Source organism: Haliaeetus leucocephalus, unplaced genomic scaffold (assembly GCF_000737465.1).
Source record: "Haliaeetus leucocephalus isolate CR32 unplaced genomic scaffold, Haliaeetus_leucocephalus-4.0 Scaffold656, whole genome shotgun sequence".
Lineage (NCBI taxonomy): Eukaryota > Metazoa > Chordata > Aves > Accipitriformes > Accipitridae > Haliaeetus > Haliaeetus leucocephalus.
In genome coordinates, this window is record NW_010973092.1 from 4,523,241 (window position 1) to 4,550,202 (window position 26,962).

Consider the following 26,962-nt stretch of genomic DNA (forward strand, 5'->3'; position numbering starts at 1 on the left):
CAGCAGCCGTAAAAGTAAAATCATCGATATTAAATAATAATTTTCAATATAAATTGTTCTCTGCAAATTTTCATCAAAGAAAGCCTACTGTAGACACTTAGAGTACTAATATGGAAATGTGAATTAAGCAGCTAATGGTAGAAATAGATTTTTTTGAAACATCAAATATTTCTTAAAATTTCAGATGTGAATGCAATTATTTAGTCTGGATGCTAACTTAATGAAAAAAAACCAAACCCGTAACAACTAACTTCTGTTTTATTTTATTTTCTCAGACCATTCTGAAGTCCCTAAAGTTGTCTTGTCTAAGATTCTTCTTGCTGTTCCTGGGAAAGAACAAATATAAAACACTTCAGGGGCTCTATACTCATTTAAGTAAGAACATCTTTATTTCCCTGGCTCATCTAGAGCTTGCTGAGCTGGAGAATGCAAAACTGACCCTCTGAATGTTGATGCTAATGGTAGAAGTGAGGAGCAGGGGTGGCAGGCACTGCTGTAGTCCCTTCATCAGTCCTACCCTGCCAACTAAATTTCCAGAACAAAAAAAAATTTGCAAACACAACTATTTCTGTGTCATTCCAGTCCCAGAACGCAGTTAAAGAACTGGAAAGGTCTCCACGTCCCTGGGACTGTTTCTGGGTGAGTTACAGCCACCCACGTCTCAGCACCCAGCCTTGGACTGGGCAGGGAGCACTGTCAGACCAGGCGATGGGGGTTTGGGTGCTGTGGGTGGGAAGTCGCTCGGTGCCCCTGCCTTGCTCTGCCTTTCACACTTGGAGGGTCACATGTGATCTCACTTACACCTATGAGTCATTGCATTAGCTTTGAAAAAGTGACTTGGAATTTACAGAATCTGTCCAAGAATTGATTTATTAAACATGTACAATAATTCACCCTCCATCTCACCCCTCTTTATTATAGGATTCTCTTGAAATGAAAACAGATTTCAAAGCACAGAGTATGTATATATAAGCCTAAATATCTCTCAGCTGGATAAAAACCTTGTACCTGAAATGTATTGCCTCTTAAGGAAATCATTACTGTGTTACCATAACACAATCTCTTTGTTCAGCAAGTGTGATAAATATCAGTCTATTATCATAAGCCACTGCCAATAACCAAAGCCATTTATCTGAGTGTGTCTCTGCTTCCACAAATGGAACTATCTTACTTTTGAGTTAGCAGTTAAATGCTCGTCTTAAACATAGATATATTCTGCCTGCTTAAAAGGATATTCTGAAAAGTGCTAACCTGAGAGCCAACATGAGGTTGATGAATGCTTATGTTTATGTTCTGTAATCAGTTTAACAGTTATTATCAGTGTGCAACAAGTTGCTGTGATCCAGAAGGGACGCTCAGCTTTCCTGGCCGTAAGAAGATATTTATACATAACAAGATCAACTGTATATGACCTACCACAGATGCTTTAGGTCACTGTTCATGCATTACGAAAAGGTGCACATATATACAACGTAAGAAATGGAGGCCGTGTTGCTCTGAAACCAGCTAAGCTAGGATGAATGTGCTCAAAGCGGCACAATAACAGCAATTGAGGTCTGGCTAACGGTCTTGGTATCTAAAGGGTGACGCAAATATTTAGAAGAATAAACAAGCAAAATAGTGCAAAAGACCTCATACATTGAAAAGGCTTGAGGTTCTGACCAACTTCATGATAATTCTCAGAGCATAGGTCGCTGGGGTCTATTCTTTGATGAGGTGCTATCAGTGTCTTTCAGATGAGTTCATTTTCTGGAAGAGCACCAGAGCAAGTTTGGCCTCCTGTTAACAAAGCAACAGCTTCAATAACTAAACTTGACCCCACTTGCTGAAAGGCATCCAAGAGTGAACTGAGATGTTACGCTCAGTTTTGGTGATGGAACGATGCAGAGACACAACATCCTAGGAGGAAATATTTGGCTTCATACTATGTGCTCCTGCATGAAAGCAATTCGTTTCAAATAAGAGTTTTAAGATTCTCTTTAATTAATGGCTTTCATAACAGGAAAAGACCTCCTCTAGCCAGCATAGCAGTATAGTCAAGAGGCAAACTGAAGCAGGTGGTGGGTTTGGGAGGGGAAAGAGAGAGCAGATGTTAGCTTCAAAAATTGGAACGCTCTTTGAGTCCCGTAGCAGGAGCCCAGTTTCCATCAATGCATATTGTAGGAGCAATTAATTGGGACCACCCAGGCCTAGGATTTGCCAGAATCAAATTTTCTATTCACACAACATACTTCCGTAAAGCTGGATGTTTGTTTAAAATACTGCTAAAGGTCATTCTGTCTTCATGTTTTTCCTTAAAATATACATCTTCCTTCTGTTTTGTAGATTTGGGGAAATCTGAACTCTTAGAATATGGATGCGGAGCTTTAGGAGAGTAGAAGCTGGGAATCTATCACTTTTTGTTAATGTTTATCTACTTTCACATGCTTTCAAAAAATCAAAATTCCAAGTTAATCAGAAATTGATTTTTGAGGTTTTGATCCAATTCTGAATAAAAATTAGAAAACGTCTTTTTTTTTTAAATTTAGATTCCACTTTTCATCAGACTGTAGTAAAGGGTCTTGACAATGACAAAATTGCTACTTTTTGTATATGTTTTTTCTGTAACATTACAGAAAAGGAAACATTTTTTATGGTTGCAAGTGGCTTTGGAGACTAAGAGGAGATGTGGATCAGAGTTAAGTGGTGAGGGAGCTTTTGAGAGCAGACAAGTGAGACAGGAGACGGTCTGCTGACTTCAGTCAGGCTGCAGGGACCAGCTATTTCCTCAGTCAAAGCAGTAGATGTAGTCTGAAGGAAAGACAAATGGTTTGGGAATGTGAGGATCGGGACTAAATTATCTTTTATAATTTGTGGCCAAAGATGCCACAGCATCTGCTAGGTTCATCCCTCACCTTCATGTAAATCGCAGTGAAGGAAGGAAGACCCTCAGTGTGTTACAGTAACAACTTTTGGTCCCTGCTGAAGTCTGCAGAGACTCATAGTCATGATCTGCACAAGAAGCACTGTGCTCTATAGCCGGCCCTTGGGCTGTCTATATATCCATGTCTATAATTTTAAAATAAATGCCATACCTGCTGTAATATGCCCCTTGCAAATAACCTTCTCTATATTAAAGTATGTGAGAAAATGCAAATCAAGCCATAAAACGCTAAAATTCTAGCGATAGTCCTGGTCCCACAGAAATCTATCTTACATTTATTATTTTTCAGGTGACATCAAGGCAGCATAATTTAGATGTGAAGACATAATCACCAGGGACCCAAAGAAATGGCTTACCTTTTTGACCTCGTATTTAATAGCAAGCTTAATCCTGCTCAGACTTGGCCGGTGGTGCTCGGGGCACAAATGTATGTTCACATCTCCGTTCAGAATAGCCTCAACTTCTTCAGTGTCTCTGCACAGGTCCAGCACCCCCACAACAAAGTCCTTGCATTGCATAGATAGCTTTCTGTAGTCATTCTAAAGGAAAACAGAGAAAAATGAATTATTCAGTTGCACACTTGAAAGCATGCCTCAAACGAACAAACAAAAAAAGCAAGAGAGAGCAATTGTAAGCAAGGTTACTTTTGCAAAACTACTGACTGGAATAGTAAGAAAGCACTTGATTTCACCCAGGGTGTAGCTAGCTTTTCACAGATATACATGAACTCCCCCAGACTTAATTAGCAATGTTTCTATCACCAACATAGTTTACATTACAATAGAGCATGCTTTACAGAACAACAAGTAAATAATTTATAGGGAAATTTTGTTTTTAAGCAATTGCTGGATCTCTTCTCTGGGTGGCATATCATCTAGGAACATGAAAAGATAGCCAAAGGTCCTGCTAATGGGTCAGAATTTACAGCAAATTTTACAATTTAGTTTCTTTGCTAGTAATTCTTTAGTAACTTTCAAGGAGTTTCAGGCTGGCACAACAAGCTGGAGCATCACATTCAGATGTGTTCAAATGAATTATATAGTTGTAATACCAATTTCAGTTTCAAATTTATTACCTACCAATTTGGTTAAACAGTCCCAAAAGAGCATCCAGAAGATCATTTTTGTCATAACACTTCTCCAGCAAATGGGACTTTAGAAACTCAACATGATTTCCTATGAAATAATTTCACCTTGCAAACCTAAATTACACTTATGGGAAAAGAGATAGTATGTAGCTGTCTTGATAGAGGGCTAGAAGAGCAGTTTCACTGCCTTAAATTAAATTGTGATTGATTTTCACATGCTGACACTTAAAAAATGAGGAAAATGCCACCATCTGTGTAAATGCAGTAAATTAGAACACAATTAAGGCTACCATTAATATCCTAACAAAATGGTGATATTAAAGACTCGATGTAACAAATAGAAATAATAAGCATAAGACAAGCTCTTACTGACTTGAGAGATCTTTTCAAATTAGGTTTGATGAGTTAATTAAATTCAGCAGCTTATCTAATTAAGCCAGCAGCCAAAAAAAGAAGGTAGTTAAACCTGGATTTGATGAAATGATGAGAGTAACCTGGCTTTGTACTCCTATATTTTCTAAATTATTAATTCTAACATTTACACATAGCAATGTATTAGCCTTCCTTGTTAGGCAAGGATCTCAAAGCACTGTGCAAACATTCATTAATTAATGAGAACATTAATGCTGTGCTGTCTAAAATATGATGTTATTAGAGGTGGCTAAATTTCTTTGGACAGTTTTTCCCCTTCAGAATTAAGATGCTCTTGATACTTAATATTTTTTAAATAAGTTGGTTTGATGACTTTGTCATAGGTTTGAGGTTGCTTCTAATGTGTGTGTCCCAACTTTGCTTACTATGCTGTCCTGTGTGCTGAAGGCTATGAAGAGCTGTTTCACTCAGCACGGAAAAATTCAATAGTCACAGGGAACCAGAAAGCCTTTCGGAGCTGGGATTAGACCATTCTCCCAGAAACAGGGAAGATGCCATTTCTGATAGGTGTTTAGGAGAAGGGGCTGAGGAGCTGAGGGATAGCCTGTATTTTAGCAGCGAGACCTTCTGCAAGGCGGAACTTGTACGTTTACATCCTCTTATCTATCAAAAAGGTTGAAATCTGGGTTTCCCTTTTCCTCCTTGAGTGCTGTAATCAGACCGCATGTTCTAATTGGAGTGTTCATAAATGGAGATCAGCAGGAACTTCAAATCTTCATTAAAAGGAGACATAAAAACAAGCAGATGTTTATCTCTGGTAGAGCAGGTGCATGTCCCACTGCAGAAACTGGGGCACCAAGACTTCTATAAATGTGCCAATTTAGTGCATTAAGATTTAAGATGTCCTCAAGGTTCAGGCAGAAAATGATTGTACATTTGCATCTAAATCTAGTACCTAGGTATTTAGTGGAGATAGGGTTTGTAGAGTGAGTGTCATCAAATATGGGGTAAAGTAAGGTCTGAAATGTAAATGAAAAAAAGATTGTATTTTATGGATTCAAAGCGCTCCTCGCTAATCAATTTTGTGCTTTAATCTTCACCATACCAAGATGAATTTAAATAAATAGAAAGCTTGCCTGTTCACTGAGAGAATAGATGTCCAAACAAAAATATCAGCCTGGAAGTAACCACAGGAATCGTGAAGGACAGCAAATATAGATAGATCTGAAAATAGATGTAGGCTGGGAATGAAATACCTAGCTGCCACAGGTAATGCAGACGCATAATTAGCCCAGCAGGTTTAAAAAATACAAGGCTGAGAACTCTGCTAAGCTTTAATACCATTCTCTATGTACCCTTTACAAAGTTCACAAGCTTATCTGTTAGCCAGGACGTTTCAGGTAATTCTCATCACCATTTCCACATCATCTGAACAACTAGTATGTATTAGCTCAGATTATTTTTCCTCTTCTGCTTTCTTTAAGGAAAGCAGTTTAGTTAACAACTAGGAAAGTGCTTCTAAAGCAACTGTAAATGGCAGGCTCCCAGCTGGCAAACTCCAGCAAGACCCAACTTTATTCACATCTCCAAGCCTAATGTTTTTGCTTGTTCTGTACATTTGCAGGGACTATGAATGATTTTTCTGTTCGGAATTATTTACTCCAATTTTTAAGTAGACACAAGCAGCAACACAATCTACCCAAGATACAGGCTGTATAAAGAATAAAATAAAATAAAATAAAATAAAAGTGCCTTCCAGCTAATCTGCAGCCAGGCAGGAGAGCAGCTTACTGCTCTCATGAGACTTTGCTCACATGTTAAGACAAGCCTCAATGATCACTGAACCTGCTGTGTCTTCTGATGATCCCTTTTACAAAAGCATTTGTCATCTTTGTTGTGGCTTCCTTAATGCTCACAGTCAGCATAGACAATCCTGTTCAGTCTGACGGTGAGAACACAGCGAACACAGCGACTCTCCTCATGTCAGTGTCTTTCTCTTTGCAAGCACAGGTTATTGGCTGTATCTTTATTAAAGACTGAGATTAGCAGGAGACTGACAGCCAAGCTTCTCCTGACCCTGGCTTGCATAGTGTAGCTTTGATGACGCAAGCAGAAATGACCTATCTGCATATAAAACACTGAACTGCAAGCCATGACGCATGCTAAAAAAACTCAGGGAAGCCAAGAAGATTTACAAGCAGCACGCAAGCTATACCGGTGGGTGTGCCAGTGCTGTATAAATTGCCTGTATTTCACACATTTGGAAGTATCTGAGATCCTGCATCCCCTGCACGAAGGAGTGCCGTGGCAGTGGTGGGGCTCGCTTTTGCGTAGGACAGAAGGCTGCAGCCCCAGGGCAAGGGTTAGCGAGGGGTGGAAGAGTCGGGAGGCAGAGGTGAAGGAGAACCAGGACGCATTTCCAGTTACTTTTTGTAACGCCAAGGTTTTTGACGATCAGAGCCCTGAGGACTCCTGGTGACTTTGCCAGGAGGCAGAGGGGCAGATGGCCACTGGGTCTTGGGGCGCAAAGGGCCAGTCCCCGCTCCGCCACAGCCTCTGCCAGCCGGGTTTGACCCCCAAACCAAGTATTTCATGGCCATCCCGGTCTAAATACGTTTCTGGGTTGAACCATTCCGGTTGCAAACCTGGGCAGGCGGTGGGCTGCAAGTGGAGGTCCTCCTTCCCACCGCAGCAAGGAACTCAGGGCTGGAGACACAAAATCCAGCTCAGTCCTCTCGGCAGCCTTGTGAAAACAGACACAGGCAATGACAATAACCCAAACCTTCCCAAGTACTCCGATTAGCTACCACATTATAGAAGTCTGAGGATTACAGGTTTCATAAAACAGATGGATCTTTACAGTAATGAAAACCGCAAATCATACGTGAGGGATACTGGGGCCTCATCCTGACAAGCTGAGTGCTGTCAGGCCTCAGGGAGGAAGATGAAAGATACAACTAAGTACACAAGAGAGCCAGTCTGCTTCAAATAACACATGGAACAGTATTTTATTTCCTATAGAGACAGTGAGCAGAGAAGGATCAGGATAATGCTTGAGAATGTTACAATATCATTTTTTAAAAACTAGAACATAATAAAAGGATTCCAAATTAGTCATTTCCTGCTTCTTCTAACACTGTTGTGCATGTGGAGTTAAAAATGTCTAATTTTGCTGTTTTGAAAAGGCTGATGGTACTTGTCATTCACTGCAATTTCTCTGAATACCCTATTATTATCTGTTGATTATGTTCTAAATGAACTCTGTCATGTCTCCACATCTGTTCAAAACCACCCAGATTTCTTCAGAAAAGAGCTGTTTCGGGTCAGAGGCAGGCAGTCTGAGTAAAAAGTTTAGTGACGAGAAAAAGTACGACCAGCAACCTGTCTTGACTAGTTAATGAAAAAAAAACAAAAAAAACCAACCCCTGTTTAAAAAGCAATCACAGTCAAGCACTGAAGAGGAGCATCCTCCATGGGAGCCTACCTCTGAAATGCCAGCATTGCAGATGCATTTTGGATGGCACATACAAATGTCTGGCCTCGACGCTGCAACGTACAGTGAGCAGGTCTGAGATTTGCTGAACCTCTCAGTGCAGATGAGCATTCACCAGAAACTGGAATGTGGACAATGGTTCAGAAACTAAGAGGATCAAACCACTTTATATGCAATTACAAACTACCTTCCCGGTCCCAGAATGAGGAACACACTTGAGTTAATGTTTAAGTCCTGCTGATGCTGACGAAATGCTTGCAAGCATGTGTTTCAGTGAAGCACTGAAGTAATCTTCTTTGGGGCTTCGGGAATTTTGAAGTGGGATGAGTTTGTCAATCGACCTGCAGGGTTTTTTTGTTGTAATCATTGTAGATTAATCACTACACAGCTGTTACTTGAAATGGGGCCACAGACCCACAGGATGGTGCATGGCACACAAATACAGAACAACCTGTACAGGTGCACTATTAATGAAAATCACTCCATATGTTACTATTTAGGACCTTTAATTAAATTCAATCTAATAATTGCTTCCAAATAACACCCTTAAAGAGCAGTACAGGAACCACAACCCATCAATAGATATTCTAAGCAGAGATAATTCCAAGTTTCACAGTTTTTACTGCTATCCTGTATACAACTAATTGTTTTGTTAGCCTATACTAAAGCTTCAAGGTCAGACTTCTGATCAGAAAAACTAGTATCACAGATGAATTTCCCTTTGAATATCTAACCATATATCTGGCCCAGAATGATTTAATCTACAGACCTTTTTCTAGAAAAAAAAGGCAACCTAATGCTGCTTATCAATACACTTTTTTTTTCCAAATAAAAGGAGGAAAAGGGGAGGAGACACAGGATGATGGCTATATACTAGAGTCACCATTTCTCTAGGGCTCTGTCCATATTGTCTCTTATAAGTCTGCTTCACTGGAATTTGAGGGCTTCCATACAAATCCAAGATTTCTGGAACCAACAGACATGAACGCCCAGCATCTGTGACTGGGGCTATCATCGCACCAGAAAGCCTCCACGTGCTCTCAGGGTGTTCACAGATTAACTGTACAGCATAAATCCGCTGAATCCAACCTCCTGTCTGTGAGCAATGCAGGAGCTGTGTACTCGGCAGTAAATCTGGCATTTCTGGGTAGCATTAAATTTGCTGTGCAAATGAAAGCTGTAGGCACATTGCACAGAGCCTCTTTTTCTGTTTCCTTGAAGTTCTTGGCTCTTTGTATTTGATCTACATCACACATACACATATATCATGGGGAGAAATATTGCATTGCTTAGATTAGCACTGTGAGAAGAAGCAGCAGAAATAAAATGGAGAAGTAATTCTGTAAGCATGAACAGAAAACTCCCCCAAATAGAAACGCGCATAGATAGAAAACAAAGGTGAGAGAAAGGAGGGCAGCAGAAAGCCACTAAAATTACATGCTAGTTTTGAAATGAAGTTATTAAATAAACCATCATGTCAAATATACAAAATGCTTATAAATATTTACCAATTAGATATCACATGAAATATGCACAAGCCAGTCTAGAAGCTGTTGGACAATTTTCCTTCTGGGTATTTACACTGTCTGTGACTGGCCATATGTTTAGGAATGAAAAAAAACACAAGGCCTGTGGGAGGGAAGGTGATGAGAGGCAAGGCTAAGAAAGGGCTCTGCACTGATCCTGCTCCTGTAACCATGTTAACTTCTGAAGTGCCCTGAGCATCCCTTCCAAATAGCTCTGGTGACTGTGCGCATAACTTCTGACACGTTTGATTACAGCCGAGTGCATTTCTATTGTTTCCAGACTAAGTGCCTACATGCATAGACTATGCCAAGGCTGTACAGTTAATATTACAGAAAGCACAACATCAAGTTGATTTGTGTTCTCTTCTTTCTTAAGCAGGAGCTCATCGGCGATTTTTTGGAGCTTTGGGTGTAGTGTGTTATATTCAGTGGGCATGGCTCTGAAAAAAAAGCCAAGTTCTCATTTAAAACACTTCACTACTCAGGTGCTTGTTGCGAATTATGTCTGGAGGTAGCAACAGATGCCGCTGGTTCGTTTTTCCAATGATCCAGACCTTGACTTCTTCACCTCCAGTGAGCATAATATAATAAGCAATCTGTTCAAATACAAGAGTCTGACATTTCAAAAGTGCGTGTCTGTTGCTTTCCAAGCAATTCGGACCTTTCTAAATGGAGCCAAGAGAAACATGGCAAGTGTTTGCTTGCTGCAGAGTGCCAGGCTGCAGCATGGTGGAGCAGCGGGGCAGCGCCTCCCGGCAAAGGGTGACTTTAAATCCTGCAAGGGAGTGTGAGGGGACACCAAGAGATATGTCCAATAAAAAAGCCCAAGGACAAAGCAGACAGTGCTGTCTGTGTTGATATTATTTTTGGCCAAAGAAGTCCAGAAAACAAGTATGCTTTGACTGAGGACAAAAATTGTGTGGCTTCCAATAAGCCATGAAAATAACGTTCCTTGCATCATTGCAAAGATTTCAATGGCAGCTGCATTGACTGATTTACCATAAGAAATTTTTTTTGGTGCCTCTTTTTTCTCCTCAATAGGTTAGGCTTTCTAGCTGCAATTCATCTCTTCATATGCACCCCAGAAGCTGATCTCTGAGACAGCATACCCCTTCAACAAGGACCAGAGCAGTAAGGAATCAATCAAACCACTGACTTTGGATTTCACCTTATACCTATGGACTGGTAGATATATCAAATCCTTAAGGATTTGATAGCCAAGGTGGTGTTAATAGTTTCTGTGGCAGAGTTAAAAAAATCCGTTAAAATTTGTTACTGTGCTTTTACAGCATCCTTCACAGGTCCAGGCATATGCGTAACCTTCAACAATAACGTTCCAAGATCTTTAAAGTGGGAACTGTCAAAAGCAGCAGAAAGGATAGGTTTGTACCTCCTTGTTTTGGTTCTACTCTTTTGCGCTCTAGCTGTTATGTATCTACCAACTCTACTGATAACTGCTTCTGGGAAATTGTTTGGTTTTGTCATAAACACAGCTTCTGTGGAACCAAAACCAATTAATAAATTTTGCAAGCTCTTTCCATCAATAAAAACATTGGAAAATGCAAAATACTTCACTTTGATATCCCCTTGAAACAATTCTTTAAAATGCATTTTTTTTCTTTTTTAATCTAAAATTAATGGATGGATTATTTGGGGAAGTAAAGCCAGGAATCCATTCACATAATCCTAGGAGGAAGCTAAGGACTGAGACTGAACACAATTCTTGACTCTTCAGCCAAAGTTTTAGATTCCTTAGAATAAGAAATTGCAGGAGCAGTCCACTCTCAACTTTTTTTATTACTTATATTGATTTTTTTCTATTTGAAACTTAAAATAAATTTCTTGTGCCTGTGAACTCTCTCTACGCTGAAATTAGTGAATCACTTGACTTGTTTAAAGTTCTCACCCTGAACAAAGTACAATCTTTTTTTTTTAAATATGCGTTTAAGAAGTTGCCATAAGAACACCTCCATCTCCTCTACTCCTTTCCCACAATGTCACCTTCTTCCTGACAAGTACCATTACTGAGCATCTCCATAGCATGCATGTGTGCAGAAACATCAGTGCTATTCAGTATAGAACTAAAACCCTATTCCAAGTCTCTGAAGATATTTAAATATACTTAGAACAGAAATTATGTTGGTTGACAATAATTTTTTTTAAATTAGAGTATTTAAATTCTCAAGGTTGGCATAGCAGCTTTTCAACATAAGATGGCATTTGATGCTTGATGTACTTCTCCTTCACATCATCTCAGCTGGCTTTCAAACCCATGTCACAAATAAGCCACATGCTTTTAATTCCTCAGCTAAATAAAAGGTGGTTTTTTTACCTTCTTGCAGATTTTCCCAAGCTCATTTGAATGTTTATGCTGAAACACCTGTTTTCAGAAGATAAATTATCAAGTCCCTGGATGTCACAGAAACAGGACAGGCTATACAGAGGTGTTAACTAAATATTTTGGCATGCAAAATGTGGGGAATACACACGTTCAGTGAAGGAAAGGGTCTGTCTCCCTGTGTCCTGTCAACAGCTTCTCTTTATTAAATACAAACTACACATCTCAAAATAATACTCTGCTAATTCTCTTGGTGAAGAAGACTTTAGGATCTGTTAATGTCAGCAGTAAAATCAAGCTCATGATGATGCAGTGCAAGATTCCAAATCTCTCTCCATTATTTTCAAATATTTGCTTGCTCCTTGTGTGGGAACATGACACTGAGAAATGGCTTTTCTTATTTTTAAAAATGCAAATGCCTCTTGCATTAGAGGAACATTTATCTCAACCTTACTTTTATCATCATGCAGAAGAATTCCTCTTTTACCCCCAGATGCATTTCACAAGGGCAGGAGTCCAATGCAGTGTTGGGGTTAACTTCTTTTTCTTGCCACCTATTCTGTTTTCAACAGAGCACACACTTACACACAAGACAACAGGCAGCAAATCTGCCGCTCTGATGTGATAGATGTATCAAAGCACGAAAGTTACCTCTGGGCCAAGCTCCTCATTTCACATGCCATCCATACTTCTCCTCTCTGGCATTTTCCCATGTTTATTACATTCCTGATCTGTCTGTTACAAGCACCACTGGGGAAGATCCACATTTTCTATACAATTTGAGACTGAATAGATAGTTTCCTTGCACTAAATGCATTAGCTGCTCTCCTTCAATTGTGTGGCTCTTTTCAGCTCAGCTGCTTGAAACCCCTATGTTTCCTGAAAACCAGATGGGAAAAAAAGGGAGAAAATAATGGATTTAAATCTAAAGCAATTATTTGCTTAACACAGCTACATCTATCCCCTAAGCTGAGCTAAATTTGGCACTTTCAGCTTGCTTAAGGAACACACTTATATGTTCAAAGGTGCTGTGAGTCCCATTTCTCATGGGGATTTTGGCTACAAACTGCATCTGCATACCAGGAGAAAGACTGCTTCTAAATCCAGCCTGCAAGTGAACGCTGGCTTAACTGAGAGCCATGACGCAGCTTACATCGAGAACTAAAATAACTATGTGTCTTCCAGATCTCAGACAGACAACTACCACATTTCCCAAAGTCCAGCAACAACAGCTCCTTGGAAAACTAGTCACAAGCATCAGAGGGAATGAAATTCTGGTCCCCACAGCATCAAAGCAGCAACCAAGCACTTTGGAAAAATGTGATCCCAGCTGCAGAGTCCTGGCACAGAGCACTCTTGACCGCATGGACATCATCCTTGCTCTAAGAAGAGCACTTAGAAGTGATGCTGCAGCACTATCTTAAACAGAAATACGAATATAAAAAGTGTGTAATTACATTTCTTTGTTCTGAAATGAGTCCCAGTCCTGGGGTTGGTTAGTGACAATGAAATGACACACTTGGCAATGAGCAATTTCCATGCTGCACTGGTGTAAAGTTCCCTGCAATAAGTTATATTCCAGGAAATTGCCATTTTTGATCATGTAAATGCCAAAAACCCATAGACATTAAAGTACCTAGCACCATTTTGTGGCAATATAAAATTGTTTGTATACCATTCCTGTTTATCCACAATCCAGTGGATAGTCTGCCTAGACGCAGTGAGGATGAGTTCATTATAATTATCTACAATAACAACAATTAACAACACAATGAAAGATAAACTAAATCACTTCCCATCTGCATCCTCTTTAATGTTGGACTTGAGATCCTCAGAATATGTTACTTCGTTTACATTCATTAATACGATATTAATTCCCTACAGTGCCTTGGATAAACGTACCTGACTCCATTCTCCCATCTGCTGATCTAGTATTATTATTCTATTCAGAGTAATAGTCCTAATTATGCTCATTTGTAGTTCCAGTAGATATCCTTGCCCAAAGAGAATAATGAGCGGCAGTCTTTGGAAACCAGTCATCTTGCTCATAATAAACTGCCCGGGTCCTAACTATTCCCTAAAAACCAGTGCTGGTTCTTAGCTGAATGTTTGGGCATTTGGCATTACTAATTAAACACAAAGCTTATCAATATCGTATTGGACTGATATTGCAATAGTGATAGCATCATCTTCTGTCTGCTTCCCTCACCAATAATTTGATTTTGTCTTTCTGAAAAATGTCTTTGTCTTCGGCGCTCTAGAGTATACCCATCTTCGTATCATTTTGTGCTGAGGGGAGGAGGAAGGGTAATTGTATTACTATGTAATTTTATATCAGTAAGTGCTCTGAGAAAACTCTCTGAGACAAATGGTGAGTGTGCTAGTAAGGGCAAGCTCAAAGTCATACAAGCTCTGTACTCATTGCAGAGGATCCAGTAACCAGGATGGAAAGGACCAACGTGCCTTTCCTTTCAAAACGGCCAGCTGCAAGTGGCAGGAGCCCTCCCTGCATTACCATCGAGTAGGTGCACCGGTTTTGGATACCAGGACTCATTTTGTCTTGCACGCTCAGTGGGTAAGAAAGGAAAACACTCTGTCACTGTTAACTAAACACAGGCAACTGGCCAAATCATTCCCCCTATTTATCACAGTGCTACTAGCAGCTGGCTGCAAACCTGGCAGAGAAATGCGAGCTGCTCCTCTCCGGAGCGGCAGCGAGGGCCATGGCTGAGCGCAGTCCTGGGCTGTTCGGCTCTGCCGCAGCAGAATCCAACTGCCCGCACGAACAGAAAGTCCTCTGGCACCTGGGCTGGGCAGCCAGCAGAACAGCGAGAGGCGGCACGGAGGAGTTTGTCTCCCCTTTATTCCTTAGAGACTGGAGAGACAAAGGTAAATTTCTGTGGGATAGCCCAGATCGTTGGGAAAGGTTGTGGTAGAGCATGAATCCTACCTAACTGATGTAACTGCTGATCAATTAGTTAGCTGTGACAGATCTCTTAATCCAAGATGTGATCTGTTATTCCTCATTTGTATAAAGAGAGGAATCCATGAGCAGTGGTCAGCCTCGGATCAGACCCACTGGTTAGTCCACCAGCTTCACTGTACATATTTCTTTCAAAGGGTGAGGAAGAAATCATCTTCGGGTTCAGCAAACCTGAAGATGATACAATGGTCAAATGAGCCATGATTTTGCCAACTACTGGGGCTTTTCTCCCATGTTAAAGTTGTTATAAAATACAAAATGTGAAATTAGTAACACTGTGGTAAGCTGAAGTTTTTATGTGCAATTAAATTTTGAAAGTATTTCTAAACTGTTTGTTGCCTGTCTCTGGGTTTGTGACAGTCCTTGTGTCTGTTAGATTCATCCTTCCAAGCATCTGTACTCAAAAAGCTGTTGTAGAGCAGTGCTTGCACACAAAAGACAAACACAGTGCAGGCAAATCATCTTCATTCCTAAAATCAGTCATCTCTAAACCCAAACAATTTTCTTCGCTCCTTGTCTCTGAGAAGCAGAAACAGGGTGAGGACCAGGTATCACAGCCTCACTTTTGCTAAAAGAGCTCCCAAAAGCCAGTTAAATACCACTTAAATCTTCATACCAGCTACCTACTGTTCTTTACTCAGCTATATGTGGTGTGTATGACTCCACAACGCACATGGGCACTATATTCATTTAATTTAACCTTATTTCACTTGCTTTTCTATCACAGTAACTTTAACTTAATATAACTCTGTATTTAACCTTGCCTTCATACAGATCCCCTCCACACACAGCAAATTATCTCAAAATGTCAGTTGTTTTTTTCCTTCTACTTAGTCAAAACGCTTATATTCCTCATTAACATGTTACAAGCTTTATTATGCTTCACCCTGACTACAAAATATTCAGAGATTGCCTATATCAAAGGTAAACAACTCTCTCCTTGTATTCACTATCAAAAGTTCAGGTTCAAGAAGAACGAAAAGGAGATCTCTGAACTCTAAACCCCTTTCTTCTAAATATATTCAATATGCTCCAAGTTACTCTATGTAAGATGTCACACACACAAATATATTTCCTGAAAATCATGGCTCAGTAAAATTAGTTGCCACTAGGCCTTGGCAGTTCAGAAGGATTTATAAAAGTCACCTTACATAACAAAAATTAATTTCTAAATTCCTCATCGTACCCAGGGTTTAAGAACTATATGGAAAATCTGGACTTAATATAATCAGTACAGCAGACTACAAGAGGAAGAAAAATAGAAGTCACCAGACATTTATGCAGAGAGAAAGCACACTGACAGCCCCTGTGCCACCCATTTACTGGAGTGTAGTTGCTTCAGATTCTGAAATTTAGTATCAGACGTTTCTGGCAGGGGAGGAACAAACACATTAATATTGCTGGGGTTTCTCCTCTTTTCCTACAGATTCCTCCCAGGATTATTTACATGTAAGGGAGTTAACTCTGCTCACCACCTTTACCAATTCCTTCCCTTAGGGTCCCTTAAAAATGTGTCCATTAATAGGGATTTTTCAACTCAACAGAAATGCACTCCTGATGGAGGATGGGCTGCTTATTTGTAAGGAAACACTGAAATCCCAGGAGCAAAATTACCTTAAAGCAACTGAAATATGCTCAGTTCCATCTGGTTCCAGATTTTGCACTTGTCTCTCTACCTGGCTAAAATGTTGTGTTATTTGGCTTAAAACTTATCTACTTGAAAATGCTTCCAAAATACTTGACAATGGTGGAACAGCTGCTGTGCTGCTTCATTATGTGAACCATTTCCATTGCTATCCCCTTCCCACCCTGCTTATGGACCCATGTGTTGTCTCCTATTAATGATTATTGATATTAATTAGTATAATAAATATAATAAATTATTATTATTATTATTATTATTGTCCCATGTTATTTTATACTTTTATGATTATGTCTGTTGCTCACCTAAACTGGAATCCTGCTCTAGTATTAGGGCTGTTATGTGCAATCAAACTGCAAATAATATGCTGTAAGTGCCGCAGTTGCAAGTCTGTTCATCCTTAACTGAGCAGACTAGAAATCGCTTCCCAAGGATCTGTAAAGGGTAATAAACATTGCACTGGTGGTGTGCAAACTGGCATTGCCAAAAGTCTCACTTAGAGTAGCCTCACGGGAAACAAAAGTATCCCAGCTGTACTCTCTGGGATATTCAGATATTTCCAGGGTTGCTTCTGTCTTGCCATCTCCAAATACCAAAAGTTTCCTCCAGACAATTTTATGAGAGGAGCAAAACCCTTAAAGGAATTAACTAAAATATTAGATTTTCTTACACTGATGCATTGTCTCTGATTTGATGTGTCGAAAGAATCTTTTTTCCCCTCCACTGTTTCAAAGGAGAGACATGGGCTTTTTCTTCTGGGAAAGTGAAGAGAACATTTTCCTGTAGAATGTGTTTTGTCAACTTTTAAAGAGTTTTTTCTTTTTTGACCAAAGTTAGCTGGGATATTTTAACAACACTGTCACTCTATCATCCACAAAGTAGGTATCATCCACCTTGTAGGCAGTGGCCAGGATCCAATTTTATGTGATTGCTCAGTGGCTAGTACTGTCACTAGAGTTACAACTTTCTTGAATAATGGTCTTATTTTTTCCAGGTGCAGGTGTGGGTTGTGGATGGCTGAGTTATACCTTTCACTATGAATCACAACATCTACTACTCTGCTTTACTGTGAATAGACATAGACAGATGCTAAGATACCTTCGCATTCGCAGATACAAATATATTTTTTTTCAAGACAGCTCCAGGCATCACAGCTTTGGCATCAGTTCTAAACCACTCTGAAAAGCTTTGGAGATTTTCTTCTCATGCAACATTTTAAAACCATTTTGCTTGGGCAGTGTGCCAGGCAGAAAATGATTTAATCACAGAACAGGCATAGAAAGAGCACTTACAAAAACAGCTCTCAAAATATAGAGGATATTTCTTGATTTATAAATATTTAAAGAGAACAATAAGAGAGTCACAAATTTGGTGTTTTTTTAAGATCAGAAGGGTTCTCTACATCCATTTTCCACAGTCCCTGCTATATATCCATGCAAAACATATCTGCAATTAATTAATTTAGCTCTCAAGACAAACTTGATGTAGCATCTATTATTGGTGGGTTTGTCTCTGAAAAAGAACAGCACGGAGAATGAGTTCCTCATGTACAGAGTGAATCCCACTCAGTGAGCCAAACACAAATTTCGCTACAAGGCTTCAATATATTCTCCTTCTCCCAGGCTATTTCTGTGATCATTTTTAATTTCCTCTCTTACTTTAATGCCTAATTTGTTCCAACAATAAGTTAAAATTTTAATAATAGGAAATTTGTTTTCCTGCTTTACTGGGACTTGATTCTTTCCTGTATTATGAGTTGGGTAATTGGTTGTACCTACTTATGCATTTGCTTTGCACAAGTGAAAATTGAAAAAAAGAATTGTAGCTTCTAAATGCACATGTTTTCAAGGCAGTAGAGAAAATTGGCTTTTAGGTGAGGGGGGCGGAGGGGGGGAGAACAAAAAGTTCTTTTTTAAGGCTAAAAAACACCAAACCACATCCCTGACTCCATCTCTAAGAAAAAATAATGTTCTTGTTAAAGACTGACCTGGAAAAGTTCATATCCAAAAAAACTGAAAAAAAAGATTATAGCTTACTAGCATAACTTTACAAATAGCAGTTTTCATCATGTCTACAGAAGTGCTCAACTCTTTTGACTGTGCACTAGCAGTGTAAATGCATTTAGCAATGTATACATTTCTGTTCTTTCACAGGTATCATGCATATTTAGGTAAAAAAAGTCAAAAAGAGAGTCACCCTTTTGACTTTGAGTATCAAGATGGGTTCAAAGGCAGCAGGGATCTCCCTGTGAGAAGCTGAGGGTACAGAAGTAGCATAGAGCCAACAGGAGAAGCAGAGAACAAGCTAATTAGAACATGAACTGCAACACAAAAAGGGTCTGAAAGGGATGTTCTGGACCAGCCCCATCAAAGCCCAGTGTCATCAGGCATTAATTTGGGATAAAGCTGAGTGACCCAGTGGCCTGCTCTCTCAATTAGAAATTTAGCAATGAGAGTCAGAAGAGGTAGGAGAGGAAAGGGATGCGATGGGAAGAGGTGGTTTTCATTCCCAAGCAGCTGCTTTTTGGAGTGGTTGTCAGAAAACTCACAGGAGGAGAAATAAAAGTTGCTTCACAGCTGTGTACAGGAGCTGGTGCAAGAGCCGATCACCTGGGAATAGTGGCCATTCATATACTCAAAAGTATTTATAACGGTGATACTTAATTTTCAAAACAGGAATGAGGTAAGATTGATGATACTTGTGCAGGAGAAAATAAAAACAGTAGTAAAAAGGAGTCAATATATTCTGCATACCAGGCCAGATTTCTGAAGCTTCCTTCTGTCTTCTCTTCCTAACACCCAGCAAAGTGAAACAGCAGAAAAAAAGGAAGATGCACAAGTAAAAAGACATCTCTTTAAAAAATACAAGTCCTGTCTGGAAGAAAAAATAGAAAAGAACAGAAAATCTGGAAAATTAAATGAAAACCTAAAGAAAGGCCAGATAAAAACACTAAAGCCTCAAAGAGCATCTTGCTGAAATAATAAATATGAGTCTTAAAAGGTGTTCCCAAACATATCAGAAGCAAGATGCCTGCCAGAGAGTATGTTGAGGCAAGAGGTTACAAAGGGATAACAGGATGGCTCAAGGAAAAATGGGTCAGAGTGGAAAAATTAAGTGATTGATTTACAAGAGTGTTCATGAGACTAATTAAGGAGGTTCCCACAACAATCTCTTTTTTTTAATGGGAGATGAGTTTCAGGGGCTATCTCCAATCAGTCAGTTCTGAGAGCAAACAAGTCTAAGAGTTTGTTCAGTTTAAGTAGGAAGCAGAGTTTCTAAGTACAGCCTTACTGGTTTACAGCCTGATGGTTGTCAAGAATTTTTCTCTTTCCAAGTCCACTGCTATCCTCCGTTCCCACGAAATATTTCCCCTTCCTACTATTTTGCTTCCCAATGTTTTCTGCCCTTTCCTAGTTTTTTATCACTCATTCCAAAAAGCATTAATCTAATAATGATTTTTTTAACTCCATGCAGCATGTATTTTTCATGTTGAAATGTTTCCCAGTTGGGACTGCAAAGTTCAACTTTTGCAGTCAGCTCTTCTTTCCAAGTTTCCTTAGGCCTTCGCATAATTTGTATATCTTATTTTCTCTATATTTATTACCATCTCCTCTTATTTTCTTACAAATTAAAAAATATTCTCTCCCCCATTTATTTTGTATTTGAAGAGTTAGACTTCTTTCATTAAGTCATATTTCACCAAGTTTAGCAATCAATACGGGGAAAGGAAGCAGTTTACAATCTCTGATGTATTTATCCTCAGTAATGCCCATGATTGATTTGCAGATGGCCTGAGAAATGAAGAGGTTAGGAGGTCTTCTTCAATGCTGCAGAGCCACAAAACCTAAAAAGCTGCAGCTTCTCAGCAGTATATAACTAGATATGTCAGTGCTTATTACTTTGCAACAGCAGTACGGTGTCATCCTCAAAGTGCAGGATCTGGTCCCAGTTTCTCATTTGCAGAGATAAAGCCAGAAATACTGGGAAAATTTACAAGGTCATTTTAAGAAGTTGAGGCGAAGCACATTCTGTGAAGTTAACAATTTATATTTAGGTAGAAAAAAGGTGGGGCTAACTGGAGCAAGAGTTGTGCTGCAGGAATGTCACGTTATCCCTAATGGATACAAGTCACTGACCTTCCAGGGTTGTTTTGCCATTCTTTCAGCATCACGAGAATTTAGGGATTTGAGCCTCAGCTGTTTTACATGACTGCAGCCCCAGTGAAAAAACAAGCAGTTCCTAGCAGGCACATCTCTGTAGGCATCTACACACTTGACTTGCTGCCACACAAGCCATCACTCCCCACAAATAGCATAGCAGCCAGTTGCAGTCCATCAGCCAGCTGAGCCTGGACATGATGCTCACCTGCACACAAGAGCAGGCTCACAGCTAGGGTCTGCTTTTGGATCCCAACATTTTTTGGAGAAAGGACAACAGTTAAAAGAAAAGGGACAGCGAGAAGCATATAACTTAGAAACAAACCATGTTACTCTGTAGTAAATGAACTGACAACGTTGGTAGCATTGGTAAACAAAGACCATGCACCATATGTGTTCCAGGTGGTGGTTTTGATCATGCTTTCGATAACTTTTTAATCAGCAGGAGCTGAGATCTTATTTACCATTTATGGTTGGTGAGATCTTTTCATAGCCTCCTTTGTGATTCTGTAATTTAATTTGTCTGGATTGGTAAATGGAATGAATTGGCTGATTGTCTTCATTACAAGGACGTTTCCTGATGTACACAAGCATGTAGTCTATTTTGAGAGCGTGCAAGGCTGTAAAACAGACCTGGGTGTAGAGTGGGATCTCACCAGGAACAGGAATGCACAGTCACAGCTTTAAAAAACAGTAAAGAGAGCTATTATTCTGTGCTTCACTCACTGCTTCCAGGGTGCGGATAGTAACATTAAGCCTAATACTGTTGTTGAAGACAGTTGCAAGGGCATTTCCTGCAGACTCTTTGCTAGAAATGTAATCTCCTAAGGAGTTTGATGGACAGATAAAAATGATTCTGTTGACTCGGCTTTTAATATTCCAGTCTTAGAACCGAGTCACCTGGCTGTGGACAGCTGGCAACTTGTGAACACATCTGCATATGGTTTCACGCCAAGGTGACACAGGGAAGATCGATTTCTCTGGACCAAAGAGGACAGCACTTCTCATCAGCCTGGCTCACGCGTGATGACTTGTTCATATGGAAACTGGCTATGTTATTCATACTGGAAGTGACATCAAGCCTACTAACATGAGCAAAACAAACAGAATACACTGGTAGATGAGAGAAGAATTATTTGCTTTATGACTCAGGCCCAGGGTCTGCCAACTTTGAAAGAAATGGGAGTGTACACAGATTTTTTTCAATTTGAGTAAAAGAGAGAGAAAGAGCAGGGAGCCTTCCTCCCTGGGTGGACTAGAGGGGTCCTAGCTCTGCTGGGCTGACTTTACATGTTTTCTCCCTTGAAAGAGCTTCATATTTTAATCACTGGCCTAATGGCTGTTTTCCATGCTTTATGGAAAATCACGAAGCACATTAACTTTGTTCTAGATTTCTGTTTTAGTTCTACTTTTGATTTTTAATTGAAATAAACCCCTCAGTTTCCCACACAGTAGTGCCTCCAGTCTGCAGAAGCATGGTCACTAGTCCACCCAGGGAGGAAGGCTCCCCTCTCTTTCTCTCTTTCCAAGGGCAATACAGACCAAGGGCCTAATCCAGTGGAATAAATGAGGCCCCAAATCTGTATTACCCTTGCTCCTGTGGATGTTGATTTATTTTTTTTAAACACAAAATGAAAATTGGAAAGAATGAGAAAGTCATGAACTGGTTCTTAATTTTATGCTTTCAAACAAGATATACAAAAAAGGCAAAGGACTGAATTAAGGTTGTTTTTTCAACTTGGGCTGCCTCCACTATGGAAGGGTATCATTGCACAGAGACTGCAAACACACACAGTGACTCTGACATTTACTTCTCTCTATTCTGAAATTTCAAGAATCCACCTCTGAGGGGTCTCCTACCCACCCCATTTCTAGGCTAATTGCCAGGACATTTAATGCAAGCACATTGCTAGTATTTTCAGTGGAATTGACCAGTTCAATATTTTTCATCTTATTTTGGGGAATGGGGATTATTTATTTCTAGACTTGTGGACTACATCTTTCAAAGCAATTTGTTTTCTCCCATTAATAAGAAAACTTTTTTGCAAGATTTTGGCACTAGAGAATTCAAGGGAAAAAATGAAATTACTTCTATGTGAATGTAACATTATTCCACTTTTTTTCCCCCTCCTCTTCAATAAGCATTGCAAAAACTGACATTTGCTTGTAATAATGGCACAGCAACATTGATCCAAACATTTGTTCTAAATACTGGGACAAGTCCTCATCTTCTGTGGCCTCATCTACGCTGCAGTGAAAAAAGCACTGATTTACCCCAATAGAATATCTGCTCCAGTAAAACCATCGGCATTGATTGACTCTGACAACTTCCCTCTTTCTTCCAGCTCCAAGTCTCCACTGTTATTATTCTTTTCAGCATGTGGGAAGCCACATAGTAGCTGACTGTCTTGACCTTGGTTTTGAGCCAAAATCAACACATCAGGAAAGGAGTTCAATAGGGCAGTATATCCACTCCATGCTGATAGCCAGAATATCTACTCTTGCTGTTAAAGACCTATTCATCAGTCAACAGAAATGCTGCTAAAAGCCAGCAGTGTGATCTAGCATATGTCCAGACTCCCATTTTCACCTTAACAACCACTCCCATAGTACTCCCATAGTGATGTGCGATGCTTATGCAAAGACATTTCGTAAGAACTGCAGTGTATGACTGAATCTTAGCAATTTAGGATGAGAACAATCTATTCAGCTTCCACCACTGTAAAAAAGTATGGATAAAATGATTTTCACCTAGTAATCTTCATTGGAGTCTCTCTCAAACTGTGGCCAGCCACAGCTAATGAAACTTTTCTGCTTTGAAGTGGTTCATGTGGCTGTTTTGTTTCACCTTTCGTATCTGTACAAAAAGGCAACTCAGCTAAAAAATTTCATGTTCTCTAAAAACATAGTGCACATACTGGCTCTTCAGTCCGAAGTACTGAATGGTGCTATTGCGTAAGAGGTTTAGGGCAGCAAGCAGCAGGTGAGAGGCACTGCGTTCATATTTTAATTAGCTCATGCTAGGAGTTTCTTCAGAGGTTACTTAATTACTATTTGTCCACCTACATTATTAAAATCTTACTTGTGTCCTTCTGTTTCAAAGACCTTTTGTACCTCCTGAAAACTGTATTGCTAAGATTGCATATAAATAACTATTCTGAAATAATTCCAAGTGATAATTTTATAAATCTGCTAAGCACCAATTGCCATTACAGAACTTTAGCAATAAAACCCCAAAATTCTAGGACAGTATATTTTAGGCACAAAAGAAGTCCTGATGAACTTGTCTGATTTCATAGATTTTCATAATTTGTGGTCATCTTAAATACATTTTCAGCAATTGTGTTCTTTTCTAGAAATGAATTCTCAAAATGTCATGTTCTGTGAAAAAAACCCTACTGTTTTATTAATACCCTATTCCACATCACACTGATTATGTTAATAAGAATAAATATTTTTGTGTAAATACATACATCTAATTTTTTTCTACAGTGAGAATACATTAAAATTTCCAGACTTTTCTTATTTCTGGAGACATTAATATACTAAAGGAATGTGACAACTTTGAAGTAAACTAGTGGTATGGGTACTTCTGAGGTACTTTGCTAACACACATACTTGTGTGTTGCAGAGACCCTTCCAATAAGGCACTGAAACTGGAAAACCTTCCTGGAGATACAGTAATTTGGCAAAGAGTTTCTAATGGTTTTGCCGGTATTGATTTATTTGCATCCATTTGCCAATGCTGGGGAGGTATAACCACCATGAGACTATTTAACATTTGATTGCTTGTTTGCTCCTGGAGGATTCATGTACCTGCCAGTGCCAGTCTAGACCACATTGGCAGCTCTATGAACAAAAGGAGGGATTCTGGTAGAAATAGATTTACTTTTCTGCAGCAAGACACTTATCAGAACTGACAGGCGTGCAATACTGAGGCTGCATATGCTCCACACAATATATATTTTTCTACTGAAAAGAAGCTGGAACATAAATGAGATATTAATGTTGTTAACAGTGGGTGTGAGCCCACAGTGCTTTCACACTGGAGTAACCCTCACTCAAGCGGCCCGATTCACTGAACCCAATGAGGTTGCTTCACTAGCACTGAATGCCGTGCAAGTAAAAACTCTCTTTTAAATTATTGTGTCCTTGCAATTCTGATTCACATGGGTAAAAAGAGTTTGCAAGATTTTGCCCTAATTTTATTGCCAAAAGAGCTCAGTGGTTTGGGCATTTTTTTCCTGTTAGAGGCTTACTAAAGAGTTTCAAAGGCAACAGCCTGAAAACATGCTTTCTTCTCACTTTTAAATTGGAGAGCATATAGCCACAGATCCTGAAATGGATGCTTTAACACTTCAATAGTTTTCTAAATTAAAAATAATGGATTCCTGGCAGGTATCCTACCCCAGTTTACTCACAACATAGATTTTATTATCCCAGTGTCACTGATCGTGATTGTTAGCTGCACAATAGTCATAAGTCAGAAAACAGTCTTATGTTGATGACTGAGCCACTGAGAATGAGTTTTTTCATGACTAATTTATTTTAGAAAGGGAGACAATGCTATTTATGTCACGTAAATGACTTAGAGAAATAATGCAAATGACATTGGACATTTACAAACTCATTATGATAATGGAAATCTTGAATAACTTCTAAGAGAGTTTTGCAAGTTCCAGTTATGTTTGGCATGATGATAAACCTCATAGCAATCTCTTGATCATTCCTCTCTTTCTTTTTCATGGAATTCATCATATACAGATGCAGTACCAAACCATTAAGATGCAATGCAATTTAAATTATTTTACAGAGAACCAAAAATGCTTGATATATACCTTTTATCATTGTAACAGAACTAGATGTACTGGATTCTTAAGCCATTAAACCAACCTTTAGAGCCCTGCCTCTAAAATGGATTGCTCAATTAAAAAGACTTACCTTTCTTACAAAAAAATGAGTCTCCATTTTTGTAATAATCTAATTTTTATTCCTGCTGCAATCTAGAGATTCTAAGCAATCACAGCGTGGAACATAAAATCTCTAAGTAAGGATGTCTCTGCTATAAAATGCAATATTCAGTTCCAAATATTTATTAACTGGAGAATGCACAGTGATCTCAATCTATGTGTAGTTAACACATCTGGCAGTTTCTGTAACTTCTGTTTCCTCCACCCCGCCCCCCCTCAAATGGGAAACCAAGACTTGATCAAACATGTAAAACATACGGTACTCTGAACACATTCAGCCCAAGGAAAAAGGCACAGTGGCAAATTACCTTAAATTCAGTTTCAATGTTGGCTAGTCTGGCCAATTCATTGCTTAGCTCTAAAGCAGTAAGGACAGGGTCTTCACTGGAAAGAGACAAATAAGCAGCACTGGCTAATCCTTTGTAGGCATTCATTCTCGATCGAGAGTGACTAAAGGAATCTTTCCTCTGCTTCTCAATACATTCATTGCACTTGCAAAAATAGTCATGTGGCCTTTCAATCCGCGCGCCTTTTAGAAGTAAGATGTGAACAATTTCATACTCCTGGCAGTGGGCAGCAAGGATAATAGGGGTAATGTCATGGGAGAACCGAGTTCCATCTTCATCATAAGCATAAAAATCATCATCTCTCAGTTCCTGCTCGAGGGGGCTGAGTGTGAGACGCTGTCCTTGTGCAAAGGCTGGATGGTTCAATATTGCTTCCACAATGCGCACGTATCCTTTACTGATGGCTAACAAAAGTGCATCTCCAACTCGAGCGAGATTCTCCTTTTTGAGGAGGAGCTCCGTCACTTCCAGATGCTCATTCCCTACAGCTAACTGAAGGGCGTTTTGTCCCATATAATCGACGCAATTAAAGTTCAAGGTTTTGGATTCCTCCAGCATTTTTCGCACAACAGGAATGTTGCCATATTCTGCAGAATCAAGAAAGCGTTCCTCTTCCGCAGTCAGGCTGGTGCCTTTCTCATTGAACATGTAGGCTGGGCCCCGGATGGCCTGCCTCCGGCCCTTCTCCCGAAGGGTTGTGTGCCTTCGATGCATGTTTTTATAATTGCTGTTTCTCAACCTGCAGAAAATGGGAAAGGAAGGTTGGTTATATTCTTGGAGAGTCATAAACTCACTTAACCTGAAACAAGGTTAGAAATGTCTCATTATGATCAGATCTTACTAGGTTTCTATAATCTGGGCCAGTTGTTTGAAATCATTTAGGATGTGGAATAAAGAAAATTAGTTTCCTGAACAGCAGACAAGTTCTATTCTGACTTGTACACCCTTCTGGATTTCAACAAGGATATACAGCACATTCTTAACTTGAGAAATAGCCAAAAAAAATGTATGAACACATTGTTTTCCATTTTTATTGTTTAGAACTTAATTACACAACATAATATTTCTCTGAATTACTCTTCTTGAGTTTTATACTTGAGGCCACAAGCCCTAAAGAAAGTCAC

General features: G+C 39.5%; 1 protein-coding gene across 1 annotated transcript in view; it reads right to left on the reverse strand.

Moving 5' to 3' along the window:
- Positions 1-26,570, reverse strand: part of TRPC7 (transient receptor potential cation channel, subfamily C, member 7) — a 71,864-nt gene extending 45,294 nt beyond the window's left edge. Inside the window, exons 1-2 of the mRNA XM_010578880.1 lie at positions 25,800-26,570; positions 3,280-3,462 (exon numbers count right to left, since the gene is read on the reverse strand). Coding sequence (XP_010577182.1) covers positions 3,280-3,462; positions 25,800-26,552 — 936 coding nt within the window. The 5' untranslated portion in view covers positions 26,553-26,570. The remainder of the gene's footprint in view (positions 1-3,279; positions 3,463-25,799) is intronic.
- Between the last annotated feature and the right edge of the window lie 392 nt (positions 26,571-26,962).